This window comes from Diadema antillarum, unplaced genomic scaffold, assembly GCF_040938485.1.
Source record: "Diadema antillarum isolate AM-2024a unplaced genomic scaffold, OU_Dant_1.0 seq00000858_RagTag, whole genome shotgun sequence".
Classification (NCBI taxonomy): domain Eukaryota; kingdom Metazoa; phylum Echinodermata; class Echinoidea; order Diadematoida; family Diadematidae; genus Diadema; species Diadema antillarum.
Window position 1 is genome coordinate 570,073 of NW_027271729.1, and position 24,315 is coordinate 594,387.

Below are 24,315 nucleotides of genomic sequence, written 5' to 3' on the forward strand. Positions count from 1 at the left end.
AACACCAAGGAGGACATCAGCTGCAACACACTACGCCTCCGCCTGTTATCCTCCAATCTGCATTCTGGAACTCATCTCTTAGGAGTATTTCATCCAGGGGTGATGCATTCACATTTCTCCAGAGAAGTTCAACATTTCTACCATAGATTGCACTTGTATCTTGAAGTATCTTAAGTGAGACAATACATTTATATTTCCAAACAGATCCATCATCGTTGGGTGTGATGACATGGTCACCAACACGTGTCAGCTAATTGACTCCATTGTCACTGTTGAAGTTTGTTTGGTCTCTAATGCTTTGATAGGGGAAACTGGAAACTTGTCCATCTCCTGATGGTCACTATCAGCTGTGATACATGGTGAGGATGCACTTCCGCAGAGTTGACATGTAGCGCTCAAGGACTGAATGGAGTCTGGGATTCCTAAAAAAAGAAAAGAAAAAAAGGCATTCAGATGACAGACACAAATCAACAAATACATTCCACTACTAAGAACAACATTTTTTTCCCTTCAAACAGGATTGAGTGACGAGCAATAAAAAGCCTGAAAGTCTGAAATTAACACAATTGTATAATCTGAAATTGCAAAAAACAAAGTGTCATTAAATTTCATCATTCAAACCAATCAATGATCAAATATGACTGATTTCACAAAAATCAGTATTCATCTGATATTAATTATTTGAATTGCTGTAGAACTGGTACCCACAATTCAGGTCTTCTTGATCAAATCCTCAACAACACAAAAAAGTATCAATAAACAAAACCTCTCTCACAATATTTTTTCAAAGTGTGTTCTGCTGTAAGAGTAGAAATTTCATGCAAGTAATTTTCATGCTTGATTCGGGAAGAAGAATTTCACATGTTTTTAATTTTGCAAACAGTGACGAAAATTGAGAATGCTCTTCTAACTGCTGCCATATGGTGGCTGAGAGATTTGGCAGCACATACTACAGTATAGGACATCTGATCCACAGTATAACAGCAAATTCTTTCACACTACAGGACTGGCAAAGATGAAGAAAACTCCAAATAACAGCAGTAATACCTGTACAATACAAGTCCATTAACATCAAACATATAACAAAATATTACATGTAACAAAAAAAAAAAATTGATGTGCACTTTTATTTTCATGCTAATTACCTTTTTGATGAAATTCATGAAAATTTCAATCCCACAAAAATTTCCACTTCTTACAGTACCTGGTGATTTCAGAACAATCTACTGACCTTCCCATGGCCTCGACCTGGAGACTGCTGCTGGTGTAGATGGTCAAAAACTTGCCCACATCGTCTGCTGTCCATCCAGACTGCTTGCATGGCTCGATGATCTGAGCACGATAAAAACCACAACGCTCGTAAACATTACACGCTTCTGGATAGAGTGATGTCATGCTGTCTTTTATCGTATGATGTGCATATTGCTTTTATAATCATCACCATAGGCCTCATAATTATTACCCCAGGTCGCTGCATAATGTTTGCATCAGGTTTGCATATTGCATATGTATCCCCTGTGACTCCCAAGGGGCATTCTGCGAGAGTTGCCATACATGACAAAATGTTTATGTAACTTGGATGAAATGTTGTTTTACTGCACGATAGTTAGAATGACAAAGATCATTCACAGCTTGAAATTTTCCACATTTCCAAAAATTTTTGGTGCATCGGGCTAGTATTGGGCATTAATCAACTCAAAATAAGGGTGTGAACTCCATGAATTTGATGTATTACTTTTAATAGTGTGGGATTGAAATTGTATCTCACTTTCTGTTTGTAAGTACCTGATTTGGCTGGTGGGGCAGTTCTACCACAAGAAATAATCACATAGACTTGAGAAAACAAACAAAAGGTGCTTCTTTATCTGAGTAGCATGAAATGAGTAAACATCAACTTCACTGTCAGAAATGTACATCATACTCATCAGTTTTAAGTGTTCACTTTCTAATCTCACATAAAGATAGTATCAGAAATGGGGTTAACCAAACATATGTCCACTTCAGTCTGTTCATGTAGGATGTCAATCATAACCAACATTTGCCTTGGCCTCCTGTCAAACCTGTCATCTGTAGAAGCCCCATCTTGATTCCCAAGCATTTTGACTTATGCAATTGTAATTCTTCTATCATATCAACAGCTTCTATTGACAAAAAACAAAACAAAACACACACAAAAAAAAAAAAAACAGGCTTGGCTGATTGTGGCCTCATATTTCATGATCAAATGAAAAGAAACAAAGACATGCTAATTAATCATGTATGCCCATGCATCTTATTTCTGGATTACTGCTGTCTAACAGCTACCAACAATGAATCATACCCCAGGCGATATTGATAATCATAGAGATTAACTTTGAGCTGAAAATACACTGTAAAGGTCAACTCTATAATGTATTCCATGTACCTTCTGAACCACGTCACAAAAGAAGTCTCTGAGCTCCTTGGAATGTATCATGCTGCATGTCAAAAAAAGACATGCTAATCAATCATGTATGCCCATGCATCTTATTTCTAGATTACTGCTGTCCTACAGCTTCCAACAATGATTCATGCCCAAGGCGATGTTGATAATCATACAGATTAACTTTGAGCTCAAAATAAAGGTGAACTCTATAATGTCTTCCATGTACCTTCTCGACCACATCACAAAAGAAGTCTCTGAGCTCCTTGGAATGTACCATGCCGCAGGCAATGCTGATGATGGCGCGAGACAAACTCTGAAATTTATAGCAAAATAGAGCTTGAGAAAGGTTGGCAGCCAAATATATTTCAGGTATCTTTCAAAGACAAAATTTCACAGTATGAATCTATGGACAAATATTCCTATCTCTACCCTCTAAACATATCTACATTACAAGAGGGGGTGTGTTTGATATACATGGGGACTGTATTCGCTATTTTGGAATGAACATTGTGTATTCATGTAAACCAGACCAAGATCTACTTGCATCAAGAAATAGAACAAGAAATATGCTGAGAAACATCCTTTGCAGATGACAGAAAACAATCAGTATGGATGTTTAAAATCATATTGTTAAATCACTAGGGGATCAATCTCTGATTACAGTACTAAAGAAGAATTCCAGTCCAGTTAATAGAAGTTAATCTGATATTAAAGATAGAGCAAAATCTTGCAAATACAACACTCAGTAGGCCCATTTACACTTGCTTGGAAAAATCGCGATTTTTCTAAAATCGCGACATTTGGGTGTAAGTTGCTAAGCAACTACACCCAAACGCCCTCGAAACATCGCCAGAAAAATCGCCAGCCGGAGTGCGATTTTTTTGAAACATCGCGAAGTTTGAGGCGAAGTTAGCGAGTGTAAACCCAAGCTGCAGAAATATCACGATTTTTCATCACGTGACTTTCGGTCTCGGATTGCACCTGGAGTTTACGCGTGCTCCCGATCCCTCTTTGGAACGTGTTTAAGAGGAGCTCTACGTCGGTCACTGGCCAGAGTACTAGTACACGGTATAGACAGCTGTGTACAGGTCTGAACGACTGATCCTCGATCGGCTCGTAGTCTCTCACCTCCCTCTCACTGATGAAACTAGTACGTGAAAACTACTACTAGTATAATATAGCAAACCTGAAGTTCTCCAACCACGTATCATCACCCCAAGACGACTTAACAAAATAATGTTCTCCCAGAAATGCGTTGATTCAGATTGTGAGAGAGCCTGTACTGCTCTCGATATACGCCGTTTGTGGAATACTAGTACAGGAGTACGTAACAAGTGTGAGTTCTTGCTGTCGCCTGATAAAATACCAGTCCTAACTTCCAAGTCCTACTTCTCACTTTCGTCATATCGGCGAAATTTCATGATCCTCCTGAATGCTGCTGTAGATGAAGTTTTACACACCTACTACGTATGTGATCTAATAAAGCAAGCTATATAGTTTTACCGTAAGTATAACAGTCTCGAGAAGCACAAATTTATGTGTGCATTGTACTGATAAAAAGCCCTGGCTCAACGTTCCAACCATTGTGATCAAAATATACTGCACTGCAGTGAAAACGAACAGAATAGCGCGCGCTTCCACTCCGCTGCAGTGTTGAAAAGAGGTAAATTACGCATGCGCACTACCGACCAAAAAATCGCGATGTTTCGTGAAGCTCAAACTTCGCATGCTTTTGCGCAAGTGTAAACGGTGGAACCAAAATATTGCGATTTTAAAAATCGCGATGTTAGTAAGTGTAAATGCGGCTAGTGAAAGTTTTATCAAAAGCTGATAAAAATTAGGGAAGTTATGAAATTGTGAAGTTTCTCTGATTTCTGCAGAACAGTTCTCGTGCAGCTGATAAGAATATGCAAATGAGTGAGCTGATGATGTCATCACCTTATGATTTTCCCATTGATCATGAAAAAAAAAATGACAAAAATTCACTGTTTCTGATAAAACATTATGTTATTCCTGACTAACTTCAGAATAATATCAGTTAGATATATACATGTAAGGATTTACATGTATGACTGGGGGATAATTGCATTTGAATGAAAAACTGGAAATGTATAAATTCTATGCACAAACTATATGGCAAGTTGTGAGTAGATGACATCATCACTTCGTCATTTGCATATTCATATTGACTGTTCAAGAAGCGTTTCCTGAAAAATTTGGGAAACTTCAAAATGTCGTAACTTCTGCAGTTTTCATCCGATTTTGATCAAATTGTCATTGTCTTGCTATGAAAATTCTACTCCTTTTCAGACCAATGTTTAACTGCACTGGAATTCCCGATAAAGGGAAAAGGAACAAAAGCAATCAATGATATCACATAGCAATATGTTGATGTTACCTTGAAATCACTTTCTATGTCAGATTGGACTCGCTCTGCAACCTTCCCTTTTATTGCATTGCCCAGGAACCTGTGTCACAAAAACAACAGATGAAATAATGTCAATCTCTTCCCTAAGCCACCCAGTTCTAATATGACATTCCAGCATGTTGTATGTTCAATAATGATTTACATCACTTCATGTGCTGTTGCAAATCATGTAGTAGTGCAATAATTTTAACTTTCTATCTTCTTTTCCTTTGAGGTATCTATGTGTTGCAAGCATTGCTTTCTACTGGATACTGGCATCTTGGCTGAACATGACAATTTTGATAGAATGTAACAAAGATTTATAATAACTATACTTTTTGCATTGTTCTCATAAAAGATTAGTGTATCTTTGAACCCTTTCTGTCTTTTCATCATTCTGATAATCAGCTCAAAAATGAAATGACGCCAAACTGAAATGAACGAAAATCATTTACTCTCCTCTATTCAGACTATTACCCAATACTATTCTTTGGGATTTTCTAAACATTTTCAAAGAAAATTAACTCTTATTCATGATTATTCATAACATCACAAATCACTTTCTGCTGGATTGCCTCTGGAAAAACAAACAAACAAACAAACATACAACATTGTCCAATCACATGGCAATATGCAATGCTCACATTCTGTGCTGATCGCTGGCGTCTTTGTCGTAGGCGAGAAACTTGAGTTCTCGCAGCATCTGCAGAAACTCTCGGTCAAAGTCCGCATCCAGATCTTCCTTCCTGGAGTCTGCCCGGCAAATAAAGAACAACTGTTGTCTGCTGCCATACATTCAAACTACTGTCCTGTTCAAGCTAATCTGTATAAGTGGTTTGCTGATTGCTGAAAGAGACGTACTGTAAAAGTGGAAATCTTCGCAGTGTGGAAATTTTCGCACATTTCGTGTTAACAGATTGAAGCTAGTGCGAAAATAAAAGCATGCAAATATTTTTGCACGCCATATGTTCCAATAGTTAATATCCTGATTCCGCAGAATTAAAGACACACAAAATTCATCTTACCCAACCGAACAAAAAAAATTACTCGCGCAAAAATATCCACTTTTACAGTAATCTTCCATAACATACATGACAAGGGAATAATCATGCAACTGATGCTTGATTTAAAGAACAATTTAACAGTATGTTCAAGCTGACTATATCACCAGACAAACAGAGCACCAGAAGTATCATTTAAATCTGACTGAAGATAAGAAAGTTCTATAATTTCAAAGTGTCACATGTTTTCATTGAATAGTGACTTCTGCTTAGCAACCACAAGGGGTGATGATATCCTTCACTTCACAACTCTCCTAGTAGTTCATTGACAAAATTATTATCAAGGTCCTGGATTTTTGTGTGCTGCTGTCGTTGTTGTTGTTGTTATTAATGGTAATCACATTATACCCTGCACCTGGAAAAGTCAGCACTGCTAGTCAGTTGATGTATACAAAATAATAACTGTACATGCAAAGAATACAACCTCATCATTTTGTTTTCTTTCATGTACAGTTCAATTGGATACTTCTGAGGTGATGACATCATCGCAATGTCTGACTGGTATAATATGCATGTATGCATGTATGATTATAATCATGTGCTGTTTAAAAGTTTTTTTTTTTAAATTGATTATTGCTTCTCTGTGAAAACAAAAAAATGTAAAATTCTAAAACACTCTTGTTTTTCATCCAACTTCTACCATTCTGTTGTCTGGTTTTACTCAACTCATTCAAGTAAATCTGAACGCAGTGTGGAGCTATGTTTTAGAAATAATCTAAATCTCATACTACAACAACAACTGAAAAGCGATGTTCATATGTTATGGAACGGGTGTACAAACACTGAATTTCCAACATAAGTACCAAAATAATATTCACAAGAAACGAATATTCCTTCCTACTTTCATTTCCCTTCACACCCTTGTCTGTTTAGAGTATTGTTTACTTTACTGGACATACCAATGGACCCTGCTGTCCAGCTGATAATCATCTGGTCTGCACAGTACGCCAAGTCGTTGAACGTCAGGTACTGCACCCGCTTCTTTCCCGTCTCAAACCGATTGTTGGCGAAGAACACAATGGCAGCATATTTCCTGTTGGCAAAGGAATGAATAACTAATAGTGATGCTTTATGTTCTTTATTAAGATGTTGGTCTAAGAAACAATTACACTCTAAACAATTCTTCATGGATCATGGTCACTGAATACGACTACTGATGTGGCAACCTTGCATAAAAAGAACTGTGATTCTCAGTACAGGCAGACAGATAGATTGCTCAATAGAAAGTCCCTCAATGGACAAATAAACATAGACAATGAACAGACAGTTGAATATGGAAAATTGAAAGAAACTTCTGTAACTAAATTGACAAGCAAACATCGATTTCGAACAAACAAATTAATACATCAATGAATAAGCATCTCTTCACTTTTTTGCAATTCTCTTTATAAGGAGAATTGCCCATTGCTTGGAAAGATGACAATTACAGTCTAGTTCAAACTAGCTATGTTATCTCTCCTAGGTTATTTGGATATTTGCCATCTGAGTGAGTGATTTTTAACTGACAATCATTACTGAGACTCTTACTTTGCAAGTTCTTCGGATAGCAGAAAATGTTTCTGGATGTTTTTCACCATCGGGCCTTCCATGTCCTCGACTGTTTTGAATACTCTCTTGAAATTGTCATACTGCAATGCAAACAGACAAGGAACAAAGAAGACCTTTCTAAGATAAACATGTATAATTGTATCTTCATTTCACACACACATACGTGCACTCACACATACATACACACATAAGCAATGATGGCCTTTGCTGCACATCAGAAAATTCAGAGGTCAGGAGTATAAAAGCTGTTATCCCAGTCACATAGCTTTTGGCATCTTCCTGTCCAGGCCAGTAGAGTTAATGTATCTTCAGATCCAAATGCATTCAACTAGAAAGTCAAAGGAAATGTGCATGTGGAAACACAGATGATTGATGAACAGGCATCGTCTGATACCATCGTTGGATTAAAGGACAGTAAGTAAGTAAGTAAAGTAAACTACACCTCTAAAAACAAAATTTTAAATGCACTTCTTGAATAATCGCTAAATTTGAGACAAATTTTGCTTTATTACGGCCCTGTGATGACTTCTGACCTTACCGATAAAACTCAAATAATGTAATTTCTTTGTTATTATTAAATTCAAAATTTCATTACAGTACCACTACCACATGCTGTGTTCTCTGTCTAGTGGTAACAAGGCAACTACAAGTAGGACAGACTGACAGACAGACAAATACAATGTAGAACAAAAGGAAAATCTGAAAGCATTATGTCTGTGACACCAATACATGATATAGAGGCATACATGTCAAGACCAAACAATTTAAACAAGAAATATGTAGTATGAACTCCTAACCTGTCTTCTACAGCTTCGCAGTGCAACATTTGTTTTTTCTCCTATTTCATCGAGGTCCTTTCGATGTCTGCTGGAGAGCTTCTTTCCAAGAATTTCTCTGGCAACTGAGGAGTCCAGTTCATAATACCTTCAAAAGTTTGTAGGATAAATATATGCATTTGTTTATCAGTCAAGAGTAATGAAAATGAAAAGGAACTTGTAACATTGATGTGCTAATCTTCATTGATCGGGAGTGATGGCCACACTTGCGCTATTTTAAAACAAGAAACATGTTGACTATATGATTCTGTTGTCAAAATAACATCTTCCTGCACTGTAACAGAGGCAGGACATCAGAATGAAATGTGACAACCTGTTTAGAACAATATGCAAGTAATCACGTCTGAAATGAAATAGCCATCAGCATGTTTGCAATCTTGTCCCAGGCAGTCTTCCTTAGAGTATCTGAATTCCATTCATTTTTCTTTATTTTGTTCTTTCTTTTCTTTTCTTTTCTTTTTTTTGGGGGGGGGGGGTGGGAGGGGGAGAGGAGGGGATTGGGATCTCAATTGATTATACACACTCGTACATATATGTCATGATAATTTAGGACAAGGTAGCATACAATTGCAATATATTCAGTTGTTTACCAAACACCACAGGGTGTTACAAAATACATTTCTGACAACTGTAAGATTCAGAAAATTGAGAAAATGACCCCATACTTTTATTTAAACAGGCATGTGCCTATTCATATCACCTGCCTGGCAGCGAATTCGAGTCGTCCCGTGCGAGTAAGTAAATGGGTTTCTACCACCCTGCTCTACACAAGTTCCTGCAGTGTGACATTTCATCTCACATTTCATTACCTGCATATAGATGCCTGTGAAAGTCTGGTGGGAAAGAGTTTAACCACACATCACCATGCTACACAGGGTATTTTGCTTCAACAGTAGACGTCTTTTGCACAAGAGCTGAGAGTTACATTGACAACATTTTGTTTGATAATACAGTGCATTTTCAATGAGATCGCTATTCCTGAAACCTTTAAATACATTCACAATGACTTACTTTTCAATAAGAAATCTCTTCATGTCATTTGGAATTTGAAACAGGGGCTGGTTGGCAAGACTTGGTGGATTGTGCAGATGCTTCTCCATTGCGATAAATGCACGGTAGTTATCGTCTGTATCATTCTTGATGATATCAAAAGAGTATCCAGGCTTTTGTCTGTTGACCTTCTGATGTCTCCTCCTTGTAGCTTCATATGCTGGAAAAAAAAATGCCAACAAAAAAACAAACACACATGTATTTAGTAATAAGTTCTTGAGTTGCAGCAATTGAGGTAATAGAAGTAGAGATAAATGCAAACAAGATAGAGGCAATTGGTAATAGGGTATGATGACAATGACTGCAGAGTGACATAATTAATTTTTTTAATGTACCATTGCTGTACTTATCTTACAGTTACTCCTACTATTCAAATACTACCACTATATTTGAAATACTGATGATGGTACTAACATTGAAAAATGGCATTGATATCATAACTTTAACTATAGTTTCATTTCATAATCATATTCATCATGGCATCATCACCATCATTGAATATGCATGGTAAAATACCAGATACTGGTATCCAACAACAATAACATAGGAAAACAATTTTGACTCACTGACGAATGAAAGAGATTCTGTGGTAGGCATTCAATATGGATAGGCATTTGATGACATAAATGGTATCCTGGGGTACCAAATAAAAATAAGCCATTTTGTTGAATTATTACTTTTTTTTTAAAGGTTGTACCCTGGGTTGCCGAAAAGTGAAAATAATTTTGGTGCTGGAGCTAGCATGCGCTAGCCACTGCACTGCACTGCTCTGCACTGCACTGAAGCACACGCTATTGCTAGCACAGCGTGCCATGCATGGATAGTATAACATGCAGTGGAATGGGAATGACTATGTACACCCACACTCAGTGCATGCATTTCTCTGCGGCTGTCCTCGAGTGGATGTGAGGTGGCGCTACACAATGTGGTACCCCGGGGTAACGTGTGATGCATCATTTATGGCTTGTTCAAGTGATGCCATCACATGTAAGATGAGGAAATGAGAAATGAACACATCAAGCTGCACTGGAGATGATGAATAGAGTCAAGTGTTACATCTTAGATTATAAATGCAGAGTGAAGATTGCTTTACACTTTCTAAAAGGAGGCAACATGACTCCACAAGCACAACAGATTAAGTTTCTTTTACAAAAATCCATCCACATGCATGTTGTTGTATGCACATATCTACTACTCTAGCAGATAAAAATGTATTCATTACTTTTATTAATAGGCCTGGAGTCTAGATAGACCTAGATTTTGCCTATGACAGGCACACACTCATACACACATACACAGCTACAACAATAACAACAACAAAATACAACTAAAGTCTACGTCTACAAGGCATAACTTTATGTCTTTAATTTACTTTTGTTATAAATTGACACAAGTTATACTTCTAGTACAAGTAAATTTACGAAGTAGACATAGACTAGACCTAGTGGGCCTAGAATTGCTACTCTATACTCTCTAAGTTAACGTTACAATTAGATCTAGGTCTAATTTACTGTACTTTGATACCTCAGTCAGCTCAGTAAACAATACAGGTCAGGCTCTACTCGTGAAACACACTCAGTCTGTCATCAATGTCATGACGGGAAAATAAATGTGCAGGGTGCTACATCAGCTTTTAATAATTAACAGTAATATACCCTGATGATGTGCTCACGCCTTCAGCTCCTAAACCCCCGGATTGCTAGATCATCAGGCGTAGGCCTAAGCGTATACATGTACTAAGATGCATGCATGATGATGCATGCACGCGGATATTTGTTCACGTAACTCAAACTTACATGGAATGATATTATGTGGGACTAAACTAATAAATGCTCACTCACTTGATGTTCAGGTTTATACTCGAGTCTCTGCCACAATTCTTATCATATCTCACAACACCACTTACCTGAGTAACCATCCAACCAGTATCTATACACCTCCGGATCAACCATGGTGATGTTTCCAACGACAACGTTAACATTTAGCTCTGACATTTTGGACTTCAGGCTCGATAAAGCTTCTACATGTGTACTGTACAGAGCAAAATAATATTCGTGGAGAGCATAGAAGTAGAGTGACGTATGCAGGATGAGCAGTTACGTACAAAACTAGAAACGGTCAACGTAACATCAATATATGAATATTCATCAAATTGGTCATGCTACGCGCGATCTTTTTGTAACTGAGGTTGTTGCATAATATTTCTTAGGTCATTCCCTGCACTGCTGGAGCAGCATGTACACAAGCAAGCGAGCGAGAGACAAGTAAAGTGCAAGTGGCTGCTTGGACACAAGATCTACAACAACGTTAGTGGCAATTTACTATTCTTTTGTGAGCAGTGACAAGCAGACGGCAATTCTCAAAGACATGGAGTTCGTGAATAAAATGTTTCACCCACGACTAGTGATTCCATTTTCTACGTTTGGAACGCTAGTCGGATGCACTGTACTCGCCAAGTAAGCACTGCGCTCCTATCCTTTTAACGTTGGAGACAATAATATAGGCCATGGGGTGAGCTGGTTTTTTCGCTTGTTTCGTTCCGACAACTGCGGCACTAAAATTTCTCCACAGCTACGTGTAAACAAATAACCAAAAAGGCTACAGGAAAAAGTTCGACACAAACCCTCCTGCAGTATTTTGGTAATTTAGGGGGAAACAGTGAACTTTTTTGTCACTGAGGAGCTGAATATGTACACTTTGCCGTGTACGATATTCATTCGCGAACGATCATGTGATGTATGTTATCCAATCCGAATCGAGAATTATTGTTTACGAGTCAAAATGGCCGCCCCCTGTGAGCCTGTCGACGCGTCTACGTCGTCTGCTCAGCCGAAACTTATTATGCGTTATTATGCATGTAACATCGATGAAGTTTGAAAATTTCACGGCTATGACAAACCTAAAATAGACGAAACCTATTTTGTGTGCCAAAGAGTGGATCAAATTGAGTGGGGGAGACCGTGAAATCGCAGACCAGAACGAAGTGATTCAGCTGCTCAGGGGGACTGACTGCAACCTACGTAGTAGGATAATTTACAGGTTAGTTTACGTGCGTACAGTCGAGTCGTAGCAGTCGACACTGCAGTGCAGTCTCACTCATAATGTTAATGACCATGATGACTACAAGTACAATTGTACAACGTTTAATAGCTATGTTATGAACGTTGCTTGTGTATGTTATAATGGGCGCTAATACAGTAGCTTAGCCGTTAGCGTGTCTGTTACTTAGATAAATTATCTTGCATTTCACCTTGGCATGGCATAGCGCCGTTATAATGTCGCCTAGATGTAATTTTACATGTTGTTCTATGTACAGCCCAGGACCAGGTTAGGTTGATGTAGCTGATCGGTGATATTGTTTTGTAAAAGTCTTGACACAAAGGAATGGATTGAAAAAGGTCTAAACTGCATGTAAATTTATATTTTCATAATCATGGCCATGGAGTATTAATATTAAAAATCCATCCTGTTTCTCTCACCCCGAAATTGGCGAATCCTCCCTCAAAACACACATTTAGCATCTCATTAAATTAACTTATTAATATTTGATATAAATAGATCTAAAAGACCAACAATGACAATAACATAATTGCAACAATTAAACTCCCTAAAACATATGATTAACATTATGTTGTGCCAAACTATAAAGCAGTGGGTGGTGGTGATAGTGAAAGGCCAAGGATTACTAGTATTAATGATGATAAGGCAGTTGTATTCATAACTATGATAATTGATATTGCATGTGATCAGGTGCTGAAAGCTGTAGATGTAACTTGAAATCAGTAATTGCACTGCAAGTACAAGTTGAAGTAGTTGATGATGACAATGATCATGAGGTGTTAACAAATGATTACCTGGCATAGTACTAGGGCCTGTGTACTGGTAATTACAAGATTCAAATATTGGCAGTCAATAGTCTACCGTACATTTAATGATATATTGAGTGTAATGTTCAACCCCTCCCTCTAGCATTTAGCCTTTTTTCCCCCTAACAAAATCCAACGGCTAATCATTGCTGTTCATTTCTCCATTGTATTAAATAGGATTCCATGAAACGTGCTACAAGAGGTTTATAGATAGCAAACGCCTGAATCTCGCCAGGAAACGAAAGCTGAAGGAGGAGCCTGGTCCGTCAGCAGGAGCATCTGTTTCCTCCCCTAAGACGCTCACATCAAGATCAAGATTTTCTTCTGGAAGCTCTTCAGGTTCTGCTGTGTTGCCTGTGAAATGCATCATTTGCAACAGAGTCAACCTGCTCATTACTTGCCAAGGGAAATAGGTTAATATGATTGATATTGAAGCATGAAAACATTGTCATGTTACTATAAGTTGTCCTTGATAAAATGGAGCAATATATAGGCCTATACACCACTGAAACATTCACACACATACACAAAGAACTTCAGTGCAAAGTTCAGAAACAACAGAATGTACTGTATATGCACCAATGCTTTGGTCAATGTGATTGATATTCAAGAATTGACATCTTACCAAAGTTGTGCATGATAAAATGTCTTTGTAATACAGATTGCTTCCTGTATTTTGAATGCCAATGTTTATGCAACATGTTTTGACTCCTTGCCTCAGTATGTGATTGTTCGCCCTTTAGCAAACATTTCTGCCCACTATTATGATTTGATTAGGGTTGAATTATTCTAAGAACAAAGATGTTTTCCTAAGTGTGTTTTTTTTTTCATAAAACTGAATGACTACGATTAAAATTTGTTTCTCCCACTCTGGGGAAAAAAATATGTAACTATTATTAATACTGAAACAGAATGTTCATGTAGAAAGGTCAGTACAATGTAGGTGTGAGTACAAAATCAGTTTGCTAAAACTAATACACACCAGCCAAATGAAAATTGTGCATAAGTTGAGTCAGGTTTGCACAGATCCTGTGATATTGGATGTTAATTGCAATGTTATCATAATTTTTAATGCCAAACCTGTTTTATTCTCTCCAAGATTTTCAGGTACACATTGCCTCCAATGCAGAATCCAACAGTTTTCACTCATGAATGGGTAAACTATAATTTTGCCTTTATTTTATACATTGGCATTTTTCAAAACTTTTACACCCTTTCAAGGATATTTGGACCATGGAATGTTCCAGGAAATTTATTAAAACTAGAAAATTTGACTGATTATCATTTTGAGCTATCTTACATGAAAGGAGGTAGTGTCCCACCATGTTGTAACCTAATGATAGCAATGAAAACTTCAGGAAATTTTATGAAGATTAAATTTTCTAGTGCTAAAGTAATGTATAATATTTCATGAACAACGTGATTGCTATGTGATCTAAGTATATTAAAGCTTCTTAAGAAGAAGAAGAAGAAGAAAAGAAAAACATGTTTACTGATAAACAATATGATCTGTTTAATAGTAATGGCCCATGTGTGTAAATGAGTTTGTATGTGTGCGTGTGAGTGTATATAATATGTCAGCGTTTTTATGCACCTGTGTATGTGTAATGCACTGATCAGTACATGTATTATATCATTGTGTGCGTTCATGTTTATGATAATCTTTTTTATGATGCTGATGTGATAAATGGCCAAGGCATGTAGAATAATATTTTAATACACTTGGGTATATTGAATCTTCATAACTATGTGTGTGCGTATGTGTGTGTGCATGTGAGGGTGTGTGTGTGTGTGTGTACAATAAGATTCTCCCACATGCATGCGGACACACACACAAACAAACACACTGATTTTTTTTTTTTGCCTTGAATGATTAGTCATTTGATTAATAACATGTCTTTGAACAGAATATAAGGCATTTGCCTTGACCTCTGACGGTCAGTCAGTGCTCTCTCTCATATGGTCTTGAACCACTTTGCTCTTGTCCTCCTTTGCATAGCCAGCATCAGGAAAAGCTGAAACATGAGATATAATGCAACTATTAAACCAAAACTTCACTTTTTTTTCTAGGTATATGGCTAAAAGCAGTGCTTTACAAATGTGTATATCTATTTCAGCTTAGAAACACTATGGGAACTATACTGCGGCTAGCAGCCCCATACGCATAACTGCGGCTAGCAGCCCCATACGCATAACTGCGGCCAGCAGCCCCATACGCATAGCGTCATGGGGCTGTGAACTGTAGCATACAGGATCATGACGGATATTTTATCGCGGACAAATATCAACTTAAAATCGGAAAAAAATCTTCAATTTGAAGACTTATTAATAAATTTGAAGTATTGATAACAGAGTTCGTGCAAGGTTTGCTTCTGCAAATAGTTCCTTTCTGTTCAAATTGATGACTAAATGTGACTCGGTCGAGAGGAAACTGGGAGAGCTACACTGAATTGACGGCCAGCGCATGCACACACAGACATCTAATATCCAGTCAATGGATACGAAATTTGTGCGCAGTGATGTGTGCGCCTGCGCTGACCGTCAATTCAGCGTAGCTCTCCCAGATTCCTCTCGACCTAGTCATATTAAGTCATCAAATCGAACAGAAAATGACTATATGTAGAACCAAACCTAGCACGAACCCTGTTGTCAATACTTCAACCTTACTTGTAAGTCTTCAAATTGAAGAATTTTTGTTCGATTTAAGGTTGACATTTGTCCGCGATACTTTCCTGTCATGATCCTAAATGCTACAATCCGCAGCCCCATTACGATATGTGTATTGGGCTGCTGGTCGCAGTTCATAAAATATGGATTTTCGCAAAAACTGCAGGATATTTCGAGGAGAACTTTTTACAGTATATTTAGGATGTACAAAACATCACATTTCCGCATTCAGAAAGTAGTGCCAGTGTTGCTGGAACGAAACCCATTTTCTAAGCCTCTTTTTCAGCTTCACCCCATGGCCTAATACTATTAATAGACTTTAAGACTGTCGGTGCGTTTCCTTGCTGTCCATTAGCTTGACCGAAAGATCGGTCTGTATCTGTCCGTCGGGGAATGTTCCGCGGAGACTGCATCTGGCTTCACGGATCCCCTCCGGAGGACAACGTTAATGGCAAAATATAAAAAGAGTCCTCCGGACAGACGGATCTTTCTGTCTATCCATTAGCTAGCAGCTGCACTAACGTTAGATCTATACTAATAGCCGACCTCATGTCATGACCTACATAGCAATGGCATAGAGTCTACCAGCATACCACTCACTGCATCTTCTTGAATTGACTCACCTTGTTGAAAAAAAGCAAGGCCAAGGGCAAGAAGTCGAGATCACATCTTCTCAACTTCTGTGGTCCAGAATTTTGGCATAATCGTGATATAGTCCCCACCGTAGGCCCCACCGCAGTGCGCGTGCACCCGCGGACTAGGGTTAGGGTATAGGGTTAGGTAGCCCCGGAGACCGTGCCACAGCTGCTGTCGCAGTTAAGGGTTAGGTAGGGTTGTATTTAATACGGACAGGCAGCAGCGGTGGGATATCACGATTATGCCCCAGAATTTAAAGCTGTGTGAGAAGGCAACAACAGAGAAGGCGCCTTCTCACCTTTTCAACTTTTTGAGAAAAGATGAGATCTTGTACCTCGACCAAAATTCGCTCTACTTCTCGAATTTAAATAAGAACTTCCACTCCAGTCAAGTAAGGAGATCTGGTGCTCACATTTTGCCTTTTTTACCTAATTCTTGCAATAAAGAAGTGGAAATGGAATCAACCAATTAGATCTCAGATCTTAGTTCTTACCCACTCGCCTACTGGAACCGTAAGAAGTTGAAAAGGTGAGGCATTTTGTCCTCTCCTTGGTAGCATTTGTAAGTTTTTGTATGATATCAACCCAATCACGCTAGTTTTTGAGGGTTCACCATGTGACATGAGGCTATACATGTTAGTATTTTACAGCTTATGTAAGAATGTAAGAAATATCCAGGGAGTAGGAAGATGTTCGGCTGTTTTGTTTACCCTGTAAAAGTAAAAGAAAATCTTTTAAAATGTGGGGTATTGGCATTTCTTTTTGATGTATTCATCTTGTTGCAACATTTCATCGAAATCTTTTCACCATTTCATCAAAATCTTTTCACCAGGGACTACTTTGCTGGAGGAAAATGTAAAAGCAAAGCCATGGTAGACGGTAAAGTTTTCATAATCACAGGCGCAAATTCGGGGATTGGCAAAGAAACAGCTATGGAACTGGCAAAGAGAGGTAAGATCAGTAATACAGTCTTTATTTTCATTGTCCCATTTTAATTTGACTTCATTCTTATAAACCAATGTTCAAGTTTTTCCATCAATTCTGTGTTTGAGCTGTGTCAAAATGGAACTTCTGATGACATAAAACACTGCCTTCACTTGAAATGCATACTTACTTGAGATTATGATTACAATTCTGTGTATGAGCTGTGTCAAAATGAGCATCTGATGACATAAACACTGCCTTCACTTGAAATGCATACTTATTTGAGATTATAATTATTACATCTTACTGCAAATCAATGGGTCATTTAGTATTTATCTGTTTATCTTTTGTTTGATTTTCTAATGTTGTAATTAGGTGGCACAGTCATTTTGGCCTGCAGGGATATGAAGAAAGCAGAAAAGGCGAGAAAAGAAATCATCCTTGGTAGCGGCAATGTCAGTGTGAGGGCCATGGAGTTGGACTTGGCGTCTTTCAGCTCCATAAGGCGGTTCGCAGAGAAGGTGAAATCAGGTGATTTTTTTTTTTTAATATTACTTTGTTCAGTTTGCACTGACAAAAAGAAGTTGTGTTGATTTTAATGTTCGGTCATTTTTATTTCGATATTATGTTCAATTTGCACTGAGAAAGAGAAGTTGTGTTGATTTTGATGTTAGGCAATTTTTATTTCTATTTATAATTATTCCATTTTGGTTTGGTTTTAGGGAACTAAATTTGAAGTTCTTGAATGCATTTTTTGAAATACGCAGTGAGTAAAGTTCATGCAAAAAGACACTGAATGCGATACACATTTAATTTGGAAACAACTAAGCACAGCTACAGCTATTGTACGTGAGTGTGACAGATACTAGAAATAGAGAATTTTTCAAGATGTCTTCATACATGTACTAGATGATGGAGAAAAAGTATGTGTGGATTTTCTCATTGATTGCCAGCCTCTGAATCTTATTGGAGGAGGAGGAGGTGGGATGAATGAAGTAAGTAAAGAGTTTGTTGGGGTATTTTCTGTCATTTCATCATAATTCCATCTGTAGCAATTCTGTACATTTCACTTTTGATGTATACAATCACTGTATTACAATACATGAAAAGTACTTTTGTGGGGGGAAAAAAGAAATCTCTCATAATCAGGAGAGTGTTCTGTTGGGTTTTGCCTATTGCACATACTGCAGATGAAAGTAATCTTCATGTTCTCATCAACAATGCTGGTGTGATGAGATGCCCAAAGTGGAACACAGAGGATGGCCTTGAAATGCAGATGGGTGTCAATCATATTGGTAAGAGTCTCTCTTTTTTTCTTTTTTTTTCTTTTTTTTTTAAACCAGAGCTTATGCTGGTGACTCAGTATTTGTTGCCAACAAGACTTAGCACTGAGGTGTGAATTTTCTTCAATGTGTCTTCCTCTACAAATGAAATTTGTAAGATTGCAACAAAACGAAAATTCACACCTCAACCTTCACCCCTCTTGCTTTCAATACTTAAAACGTCATGAAATTTTCTATATAATGCTAATGAATACACACAGTTTATTTTTTTTTTGCAGTGGATGATATGATATAGATCTAAAACTGCTAAAATATGTGAAAGATAATTGCTCAAGAGCTTTACTCTGCATGTTGTGTGTGTTTGAATTCTTATGGAAATGAGACATACTGTTTATTTTTCCAGGAGTTTATTATATATAAAAACAAAGACAAATGCTTCTTCGTTCTGTACATACTTTTAAATGATGTTCTCAATCAGATTGGTCAATTGACAGATATTTCAAGAGTGATTGTGATTTACTATGCATAAGTATGTTGCTTTGTTAAGATGGCTAAGATCAGTAGATGATTTGTTTTCCAAAATCAGTTGCTGTGACATTACAAGTAAGCTGTGATCTTTGTGTGTGGATTTTTTTCTTCAGCAAAGTGTGTTTTTTGTCATTCTTTTCCATGTTATAGGTCACTTCCTTTTGACAAACCTTCTGCTAGACAAGCTGAAGGCTTCAGCTCCCAGTAGAATCATCAACGTGTCGTCCATAGCTCACAAGGTGGGCCAAGTCCACCTTGAAGACCTGAACAGTGAGGAGAGATACAATTCAGCAGAAGCATATGCCAACAGCAAGCTAGCCAATGTTCTGTTTACGAGGGAACTCGGTAAAAGACTTCAAGGTGAATGCAACTGTCTCATTGATGTCATTAGTTTCTCTACTATAGATCCAGTTTGACTTCGCTACCTCGCCATAAAGTAATGTCACACTTTATATATCTTTATTCAGTTGAAATTTTTGTCTATCTGTCTGTCTATGTGTTGTGTTTGAGTAGTGACTTGTTTCCTTCAAACTACTTAGACTTTGCCTTCTTCACAAGGCTGATTTTACGCTGACCTGTCATGGGTCATGATGGAACACAATTACGCTTTCTCGTAAGTTCCATCCATCTTTGTTTACTGAAACCTGAGCCCCAGTGCAATTTCACATGAAGGCAGGGGCATTCAAGTACATTGTACAACGTGCAATGTGTTGGGATGCCTCCCCCTTTCTTCCAATCTCAGTAATTTGTCACAACTACATACGTAGGCCTTCATTTTAACACTGTGATGACCTTCACTTATCTTAAAGGACAAGTTCACCTTCATAAACATAAGGATTGAGAGAATGTAGCAATATTAGTAGAACACATCATTGAAAGTTTGAGGAAAATCAGACAATCCGTTCAAAAATTATGAATTTTTGAAGTTTTTGTGCAGTACCCGCTGGATGAGAAGACTACTGCAGTGTATGAATAACTTAGATGTCACATGCGTACAACAATATAAGGAAAACATAAAGAGAATTTCACAAAATTCCATCTTTTGAAAAAAGTACACATTCCCCTGACTTGTTACCGACAAATGTTATGGGTAATATTATTCCCCCTGCCTTTAGAAAGAGGCAAGTCAAGTGCTCTTTTATTATGTGAAAAAAGTGAAAATATGTTGAATTTTCTTTTACATTTTCTTTATACTGTTGTACGCATATGACTCACAAGCTGTAGTAGTCTCCTCATCCAGCGGTTCCAACACAAAAATTTTAAAAATTCATAACTTCTGCATCGATTGTCCAATTTTCCTCGAACTTTCACTGATGTGTTCTACTAATATTGTTGCATTTTCTCAATCCTTATGTTTATGAAGGTGAACTTGTCCTTTAACCACTGAATAAGTTTAAAAAAAGATAATCAGCAGGAAGAGCAAAGCTGATGAAGAAAGAAAATGAAAACACATCTTCACTGAATCCTCTATCTGTCCTAAATTCCTGCAGGGACTGGTGTCACTGCCAATGTGTTGCATCCAGGGGTGGTGAAGACCAACATTGGCCGCCACACAGGGATGCATCAGTCTGGATTCTCCATGATGATTCTCAGTCCCATCTTCTGGCTGTTTGTCAAGACCCCAAAGCAGGGAGCCCAGACATCCATCTACTGCGCCATCGAGGAGGAACTGGAGACAGTCTCAGGACAGTATTTCCAGTAAGTCATGATTTTAAAAAAAACATACAGGAGAAAGCCAAACGTTTTGAGGGAAAAAAAAAAAAGTTGAGGAAAAAGGGGGATGGTTATAGAATGAATCAGCAATTTTTTTTTTTACCAACTATTACAACTCACTTGCTCACAATGAGGTACTATTTTTAAAGAGGTGAATATGGTGGTCCCGATGTCCAGTTTGCCAAATCTTGAGTCGGTCATCACTGCAGTTTTTCCCCTTGTCCATGACAGAAGAGGTGTTCCCCCAAGCTTTATGACAGTTTGCCTTATGGTAGGGTGACATTTATGTCCAAAATCGCATACTTATGTATGTGGACGAATGGGTAGAAACACCAGTAATCAATGTTATGTTGAAGCAAGGAGGTACTTGCCTAGTACCTCCTTGGTTGAAGCAGTGTAGAGAGTGTATTATTTTTGCCCTTGTCTACTGGTTATGGAGAGTGGAACTTGGCATGTGCTGGCTTCACTTTGACTGCAGTAGGCCTATCATTTCATGTATCCATGTGTTGTTTTCATCTTTCAGGGACTGCAAGCAGACTGAATGTGCAGACACTGGCAAAGATGACGAACTGGCGGCCAAGTTGTGGGACATCAGTGCCAAAGTGACTGGTCTTCAGGCAAAGGAAGAAACCAAGGATACCCCTAAGACCACTATCAAGGAGGAGGGGAAGTCATGACAAAGGCACTTTTACCCCACCCATATTGCTTCTTCCATAAGACTGATGTTTTTAATCATTGTTTGTAAACCAGATGCAATTCAGCCATTGGGCTGCCAAATCTGAAAACCCTATTCATTTCAATTCAATTCAATTCAAAGACTTGATTCATACACATGGACAAGGAGGAAGGAGTGGATCTGGGCCCTGTTTCTTAAAAGATGTTAAGATGGCAACTCTTGCTGGAATGGCAACTTCCAATAGCAACAGCCAATCAGGAAGTTGGATTCTTGTCGTTACCATGACAATTGCCATTCCAGCAAGAGTTGTTATCATATCAATTTGTTTTTATAAAACGGGGCCCTGGTGAGCCACTCACTTCTAATGAAACCATCTTTAAGGACCACTTAAAAGGTTACCTTTTGCTCTACTTTCATTGAAAATAGTATTAGCCAAGAATGAAACTCTTCAGCAAAAGCCACCAGAAATTTGTTCTGTGGAAAGCATTTGGTACAGATCTCATATTAGTATTTATGAAATATTATAAGAAACAACATTGAATGTGGGAAATTGGGATCTCACATTCACCACTGAACTGGTATAAGTGAGAGAAAAAGGGTGTACCAGTAAATTGATGTTTGTTTCAAGCTCTTGACTGTGTTGTAATGTGAGAACTTTGTTTGATGAGCAAAATATCAGAATGAAGAAAGCTCAATATATGTGCATGGATGAATAGCAACATAATTTGCAAGAAGTGCTTTACACATAACTGACTTTTTGATAGGATGAATAAGGGAGATTGTCTAACAGCTAGCCCCTGTTCTCTTCACTTGCAGCAAGTATACCTTATTTTAAGAGGAATTATTGAAATCATTGTCTACATGGCATATCTTAACCCATTGAGGACGGGCTGATTTTGCTACAACACACATTTTCCATAGACACCTGCCCAAGTATACTCGGGACTCGTCCTCAATGAGTTAAGCTGGGAGAATGCATTAGTGTATGTTGAGGTTTTTGGTTTTTTTTTTCATTCTGATATTTTGCTCATCAAACGTAGTTCTCATATCTGTGATCTTTTAAAGGGATCATATAGTTTTGGTTGAGACCTTATTTCAGGTTTCTAACATATTTTGGTGAGATAATGAGAAACCTCTATGAAATATGAAAGAGCATGTAATTCTGTGAGGAATTCAATGTTTATTTGATGAAAATTGGTTTTGAAATGACTGAGATATCCAAAAGAGAGCAATTCTAATAAAGTGTGGGACCCACACTCTACTTTACGATCATTTTGATTTACTTTGTTTTTGGATGTTTCAGTCATTTCAAACCCGATTTTCATCAAATAAACTTTGAATTCCTCTTAAAATGGTATGCTGTGTACTATATCATACGTGTAAGTGTTTTCTTGGTATCTCGCAAAAAGTTAAAAGCCCAATTTTCGTCTCCACCAATACTGTACCATCCCTTTAAAGGACAAGTTCACCTTCATAGACATGTGGGTTGAGTGAATGCAGCAATATTAGTAGAACACATCAGTGAGAGTTTGAGGAAAACTGGAGAATCCGTTCAAAAGTTACGAATATTTTAAGTATCTGCGCAGTCACTGCTGGAAGAGAAGACTACTACAGTGTATGATGTCACATGCATACAACTATATAAGGAAAATAAAAAGAGAATTTCACAAAACTTTACTTTTTGAATAAAGTGCACATTTCTTTGACTTGCTACTAACGTATGTTAATCATCCCCTGCCTTCTGAAAGAGAGAAGTCGAGTGTTCTTTTGTTATGCAAGAAAAATGGAAATATGTTGAATTTTCTTTATTCTTTCTTTATATAGTTGTACTCATGTGACATCACAAGCTATAACTGTAGTCTTTTCATCCGGCCGTGACTGAGCAGAAACTTTAAATTCATAACTTTTTAACGGATTGTCCGATTTTGCTCAAACTCTCACTGATGTGTTCTACTAATATTGCTGCATTCACTCAACCTACATGTCTATGAAGGTGAACTTGTCCTTTAAAGCCCAAACAAAGTTCTGGTACGCCTGCAAAAGTTGTCAAATTTCGCTCCCAAATGTGAACGTATGCTTAGGAAATGTGCAGGATAACGATGTTATAACAAGATATTCGATGGGTAACGACGAAAATGCGAAATATTAACCAAAAAGGTTCAGTCTCAGTACTTACCCGAACGGGGTCAGGCTAAACTCGGACTCGGGGATAACTCGGCTTCGGCTTTGATGGCGGGATGAGTTGTAATGGTTGTCCCTCTGATTGTACAGTGTTGTCCTATGGGAGCGGCCTGTATAAACTAGCGCTTCGTGTTCTGGCTACTCGCAGTAATGGTCCGAGTTGTTACAACGCGCGCATCAAAAAACCTCTTTTGCGCGCATGCAAAATTAGTGTGCGCCTATCAAGCACCTCTAAAACAATCAAAGGCGCTTGATAAACAACAACAAAAACTCCAAAGACCGCGCATCTCAGCAACTGAGGACCGCGCGCTGTCATTTTTGTTTTGTTTTGTACAGGATTACGTTAGCACGCACTTTCCTGTCCATTCAGTTAGGCTTCATTTGGTATTATGCAGTGGCCAGTAGAATGTGGCGATCACGAACTGCGTGTGAATTGTCTGAAGTAGGGTCGAATTTTTCCCGAGACCGAGTTAGTCTGGAGCCTTCTGGAATAAAAGTCGGTTTTCCTACTATTAGCATTTTTCTCAAAATACTCC

The 24,315-nt window shown here is 37.9% G+C and overlaps 2 protein-coding genes across 2 annotated transcripts; one reads left to right on the forward strand and one right to left on the reverse strand.

The window, feature by feature from the left end:
- Positions 1-343: 343 nt before the first annotated feature.
- Positions 344-11,324, reverse strand: LOC139740528 (acidic fibroblast growth factor intracellular-binding protein B-like). Its single transcript, XM_071651116.1, has 10 exons — positions 11,213-11,324; positions 9,268-9,466; positions 8,218-8,344; positions 7,400-7,500; positions 6,772-6,905; positions 5,456-5,564; positions 4,803-4,872; positions 2,631-2,717; positions 1,232-1,332; positions 344-422 (listed from the first exon to the last, which is right to left on the reverse strand). Exons 1-10 carry the CDS (start codon positions 11,298-11,300, stop codon positions 344-346), a joined length of 1,095 nt encoding a protein of 364 aa, XP_071507217.1. The 5' UTR covers positions 11,301-11,324.
- A 363-nt stretch (positions 11,325-11,687) lies between these two features.
- Positions 11,688-21,599, forward strand: LOC139740530 (retinol dehydrogenase 13-like). The gene is made up of 7 exons (XM_071651117.1): positions 11,688-11,762; positions 17,307-17,425; positions 17,774-17,929; positions 18,589-18,693; positions 19,360-19,569; positions 20,700-20,907; positions 21,446-21,599. The coding sequence occupies exons 1-7, from the start codon at positions 11,692-11,694 to the stop codon at positions 21,597-21,599; spliced, it is 1,023 nt and encodes a 340-aa protein (XP_071507218.1). The 5' UTR covers positions 11,688-11,691.
- Positions 21,600-24,315: the final 2,716 nt, after the last annotated feature.